Here is a 5,956-nt window from a genome sequence, read left to right on the forward strand (position 1 = left end):
GTATATACAGCATTCCACTTGGGGGTCCGGGGCACCTTTCAGATTACACTGGGCCTTTAGTTTAATTCTGAGGTTGTTCAAATTCCCCAGCTGAGTCTGAGGTTGTCCACTGATTGAATGACATATTAACATGACACACACACACACACACACACACACACACATATTGCCTAACAGGGTGAAATCAAAAGATGTGAAAGGATGACTCCATCTGAAACAAACTTTCCCTTAACTCACAGAAGAAGCAGATGATGAAGAGGAGGAGGAAGAAGAGGAGGCTGATGGTGTGGAGAAGGGCGTGTTGGATGAAGAGGCTCAGCTGATGGCCAGCATGGGTCTGCCCTTGGCCTTTGCCAGCTCCTCTGACCGGAGGAGAGTGGTAAGTCTGACCTATTGCTGGACATTCATTTGAACAGCATGTCTGTGTAGATGTGTGAATGAGCCTGTTTTTGGTCATGTGACAGGGGGGGAGGTCTAACAGCAAGCCTGCCTCATTCTGGGCAGAATCTGCTGAGGAAGAGGAAGATGATCAACAGGCTGACAATAAAGGTATTACCATTCACTTATAGTTATCATTATTTATAATATGAACAGGCTACTGAGACCAAGCAGGAGGGTTCATCCAAAAGTAAATGACCAGGTAGCTTAGCTACGTCCCCATTATTAGGCTATGTAGCAGTCATGTTTAGATGCATCAGTTTGAAGCTTGTTTCACAAAGTAACACGTTTGCCCATAAAGGAAGCAAGCTTGGATCAACAGCAGTCTGGGCCCTCCCTGCTTTATAACTTCTTGCTGGAGCATCTCAGGCAGGACCAATCAGTAACACTTAACTTTAAGGAGATGATTTTAACTGTATGAATATGTATATTTTATTGTTATTATGTGCTCAGTGTTGTGATGTTATTTGACACTGCCTTGTGATTTTTCACCTAGCTGATGAAAATGAAGAGTGCATATCACCAGCGGATGGAACTGGAGAGACCCAAGCTGCTGGCTGGGAAACATACTGGGGTAAAGAAGATGACATGAAAACTGCAATGACGGACACATGTACACTGTACACTTGTAGTATAAACCCAATGAAATATGATGCTTTCCCATATTGGACTATATCAGAGGTATACAACGGCAGTACGTTAATTCTAGTTAGCAGTTACAATGAATCAAATTTATATGACACCATTCAAATAGTTTTTGAGATATTTCAGTCTGGATCAGTGTGGTGGATTGATAGACCAACATCCCTGGAGCCACGTCATTAGCTTAGCTATCAAAAAGCCTAAACCATGTTGTACCCATGACAAAGCTCAATAATCGTGTAAGTGTCATCCATCTTAAATGGTACGCCAACCATAATACGTTATATAGTTTTTCCTAAATTGCATGTCAGGCAGCAGACTCATGACCAAATATATTCACCTTTAGAGAGGTATTTGTTACTTACAAACATTACAGAGCCGACTCAGTCACTGTCAGCTGTTATGAACATTGTTATCACTACCATATTGCACTGTGGGATATATGCCAGTGTAGTGCCCAGTGTTTGCATACTGTAATATTTCACTGGACTGTAGGTTTTATACTAAGGTTTTGGAGATACCAAAAATCTCACATACTGTTATCACAAACTTAATAGCATATTAGTAAGGAATTTTGGGCACAGTCATTGTGTGACCTCAGAATGGACCTTTGGTCACATGATACCAGGTGGTTGTGTATGGGATTAGGAGGAGTCAGAAAAGAACATTTCAAACCTCACTTATTAAATATTGCTGCTTTATTTTAATCCATTTCCTGTCTATCTCCTGAAGCTCAACAGGGTGAAACTCTGCTGTGGAACAGCTGGCTGGAGAAACATCCAGAGACTGATCCAGGAACAGTGACTGCTCCTTGGGATGACCCAGATACAAAAGCTGTCTGGGACCAACATGTCACAGAGACCTACTACTCCTACTGGGAGCAGTTCTCATACTGGTCAGCACAGGGCTGGACCACTGACCAGTCGGTCTGTAATGGGGACGCTGGTGGAGAAGCAGCAGCAGGGGTGATGGACAAAGACATAGAGGCACACCCAGAGGAGTGGAGTGATGGACAGACTGGGGCTGAGAGCCAGCAGAGAGAAAAAGCAGAAGAAGTAACAGCTGTTGATGATGATGCTTTGGTGTTGAATGATCTCTTTGGACAGAAGTGTACATTAGGGACAGGAGGGAGGTGTGTGACTGACTCACAGACAGACGGGCAGCGTGTGAGTGTGTCTGATACCAGAGAGCTGTCAGAGACAGAGCACTGTGGCTCTGATCCTCCTTCTGATGGTGGGAATGATCACAACAGACCTGCTGCCTCTTCACAGCAGAACACAGCTCAACATACAGGTAATAACCTAATGTCTATTTGTGTACAGTTCCAAGAAATAGTCAGTGAACTACTTGGATTTTGCTGCATTTTAGCATAATATAATCATAAAATATGGTCTGACACTCTTCAAAGTCACAACAATAGACAAGCTACATCTGCCTGGAGAAACAACTGCATGTTTTGGTGTATTTATTGAATAATTTGCTCAAACATTCAAAGTCAGGTTGGATAAAGAAAGTGAACTCTTTGTATAAGTAACTAGTGAAACCTTATTTTACGGCAGTGACCTCAACCAAATGCTTTGTGCATGTGTTGATCACATCTCCAGGAAGAATTTAAGACCATTTCCCTGTACAAAACTGTGTAACTGTACTGATATTTTGGGTATGTATATCATGAATGGTTAAGGAGTGATCTTAAAGTCGGTGTGAAGTGAAATCTGAGATTTACACCTAAATACACATATCAGAAAACACTTGTTGAAAACAGGTGAAAAGACTGGGAATTATGTAGTACTGAATTGTGGAGTAAGACCAACAGGACCATCAAAATCACATCTTTTTTGGACCCTGATTTTACAATTTATCAGTATATTATTCAAATGATACCTTGCTGTTTTAGTTTTTACTACTTTCATTTCTCTCGCCAATGTCAGCTAGGATAGGCTCCAGCCCCCCCGCGACCCTCAAGAGGATAGGCGGTTACGGAAATGAATTAATTAATGAATTAATAATTTAGTATATTTATCTTAGACTCAGTATCATATACAGTAGTTGTAGCGAGGGGATGCATTCCGATTTGCATACTTTTTCCTTTCACTTGTAGTAGGCACTGCAGCTGCCCTTAAAAGGTATGTATTGTTATATGCAGTATGCACACAATCGGGACATACTACTGTCTCATAACATTACGCCCTGAACTTTGACCCTCTTGCCCATATATTGGTCACCTTGGAGATAAAACAAAGTGGGGTTCACCGAGCTCACCAGAGATGGAGATCAGTCAAGAGAGATCTGATGTTATTTTGCAATAAATAATAACCGCATACATAGTAGTTTATAGAATATTATATTCACAATAATAAAATTATAGAGCATTTCTCTGTTACTGTTATTTAATACATATGCCCTTTTCTTATTGGTTATATTTATGATTATTTTGTTTAATTAAGTAATTAATATTCCTATAATAAAGTGGTCATCAGTCATCCATCATTGCGGCTTCTGGCAGATTTCAACAAGTTGTCAAAGTGTCATCTGTCTGCAACTCAGTTGATGTGACGAATCTTCTGCTGTGCAGAGGATTGTGGGTCAGAATAGCCAGGAAAGCATGCTGGTTTGCATACTGCAAAATCCGACCAAATGAAGTAGAACATCCAGATATTTTTGGCGTACTGCATCTGACATAATATGTCTTGGGACATACTAAATCTGTTTCTGGCGTACTGTATAGTATGGGTATTGGAACGCACAGAGGGTTTTGGAATAGTGCTAATTAATGTTATGTGCTTGTATGTTTTGACTCAGATTCCCAACAGGCTGCTGGTAGCCCTGACAGACAGCATGGCTCAAGGAATTATATGCCAGATAGAGAAGATGATGACGATAATGACAAACCCCCAGGAGGAGAACTAGCCAAAATCAAACGCAGGTAAGTTTGTGTGCTGTGTGTGTACATTTGGAGCTACCTTTGATGAGGAGTAGGTTTTTGAATCTGTTTTTTCTTGTAGACAAACTGCCTTTTTTTAGGTGTGCTTTTTACCCCTTCAAAAATACGTCATGTTTACTAAGAATTGAATGAAAAAAATTGAGGGTCACTGCACCTGTAGCAACCAGCAGCACAACCAGCACTGTGTGTTTCAATATTTATTTCACTGACAAAATTGTTTTAGTCTCATCAGAGTCTAATAATTATTTTCTATGTGCTAGAGAATCCTGATTTACAACATCTCTTCAAGAGATTTAACATCCTTCCTTCTGGGCCGAAACAGGTTTCTGAAAATTAATTGTAACAGGTATAAAACTATTTTTTCATAAACACTCTAAATTCTAATAAACCATAAACTTTGTGTTGGTTCCACACACAGCCAAGCATTTCAGCTTGTACTTATTAGGGCCCGAGCACCACATGGTGCAGCCCACTTGACATGCTGCTGTGTTGTGCTATGGCCTATTCAAGTCCTGGAATTTGTTATTTATGTGACAACACATGAATGCAACATAGGCTCCACTCCAATTGAGTGTGTGTACAGTGCTGTGCTGCGCTGCTGTGCGAGCAGCGTGTTAGACACTGTCCATAACAATGACTATGTCAGGTAACAAACTGCGTCGGACTCGGGTTGGGTTCGGTCAGGAAAATGCGGCCTGAGCCGCGCTCTAGTGTGCTCACCTGTAAGTGCGTGCACGTGTCTGTATGTTTGTGTGTGTGTGTGTGTACCCATAGGGGGGTGTCGCCCAGGGCGCCATTTAGGCTAGAACTGCCACTGAGTGTGACCTTGCAGCCGTCTCATTCTTGTAAAAATGATATCTCACAAAAACCTTGAGGGATTTTCTTTAAATTTGGCACAAATGTTTGCTTGGACTGAAGATTAAACTAATTGGAATTTGATGGTTGAAGGTCAAAGGTCAAGGTCAGTGTGACCTTACAAAACATGTTTTTGGCCATAACTGGCCATAAGAATTCTTACGCTTATTGTGACAAAACTCCACATAAATATCTAGTAGCATGTAATGATGAAGTGATGACATTTATATCTAAAAGGTCAAAAGTCAACTTCACTATGACATCATAATGTTCTGCATAAAACACTTTTCTGGCCATTACTCAATATTATCTCAGAATCAGAAGGACAGGAGACATTTGGTCAGATACTGGTGACACTCATCTTGGGTGTCCATCTTGGCAACTTCACTAAAACATGATAATATTCTGAAAAAAAAAAATTAGTTCATTTATACGGACAGGCGTCTACACAGACAGCTTTTACCCCCAATGAATGAACGAGACGGACGCAATCAGAAAGGAAACGGAGGCTGCGCATTGATCCTTTTGCCTCTGTCTGCAGGGACGAATAAAAATCCCTTTCATGATGGAGTCAAACGGATCATGTGCATAATTAACCACAAAACAAGCAAATACTTCATCTTAATGACATATAACACTCATTATGCTTCAGCTGAATCCTCTAAGCAAATGACCATATTGAATTGAAATTAGTTTATCATGTTAAATGTCCGCAATTGTATGAAATTGCTCCAATGCGTTAACCAATCTTTGTGCATAATCACACAGCCTGATATGCCCTGGCAAACACAGTGGGACTATTTTCTGAAAGCACAGAGCAAAGAAATGTCTTTTTTTCCCCCCCGGTCTGCTGTCAGCCCGAGCGGGGATTTCAGCANCTTTGTGCATAATCACACAGCCTGATATGCCCTGGCAAACACAGTGGGACTATTTTCTGAAAGCACAGAGCAAAGAAATGTCTTTTTTTTCTCCCCTGGTCTGCTGTCAGCAGGAGCGGGGATTTCAGCACCACGGACAGCGCGCGTAAAAAGACTTGACAAGCGTCTCCTTTAAATGTGTTTGCTGCTAGAGAAATTA

General features: G+C 41.1%; 1 protein-coding gene across 1 annotated transcript in view; it reads left to right on the forward strand.

Moving 5' to 3' along the window:
- Positions 1-232: 232 nt before the first annotated feature.
- tgs1 (trimethylguanosine synthase 1) overlaps positions 233-5,956 on the forward strand; it is a gene marked incomplete at its 5' end in the record, with an annotated part of 25,542 nt that continues 19,818 nt past the window's right edge. The window contains 5 exons of the mRNA XM_050032399.1: positions 233-379; positions 465-549; positions 935-1,012; positions 1,813-2,373; positions 3,883-4,006. Of these exons, the coding sequence (XP_049888356.1) occupies positions 233-379; positions 465-549; positions 935-1,012; positions 1,813-2,373; positions 3,883-4,006 (995 nt within the window). The remainder of the gene's footprint in view (positions 380-464; positions 550-934; positions 1,013-1,812; positions 2,374-3,882; positions 4,007-5,956) is intronic.

The sequence above is a fragment of the Epinephelus moara genome, chromosome 21, assembly GCF_006386435.1.
Source record: "Epinephelus moara isolate mb chromosome 21, YSFRI_EMoa_1.0, whole genome shotgun sequence".
Lineage (NCBI taxonomy): Eukaryota > Metazoa > Chordata > Actinopteri > Perciformes > Serranidae > Epinephelus > Epinephelus moara.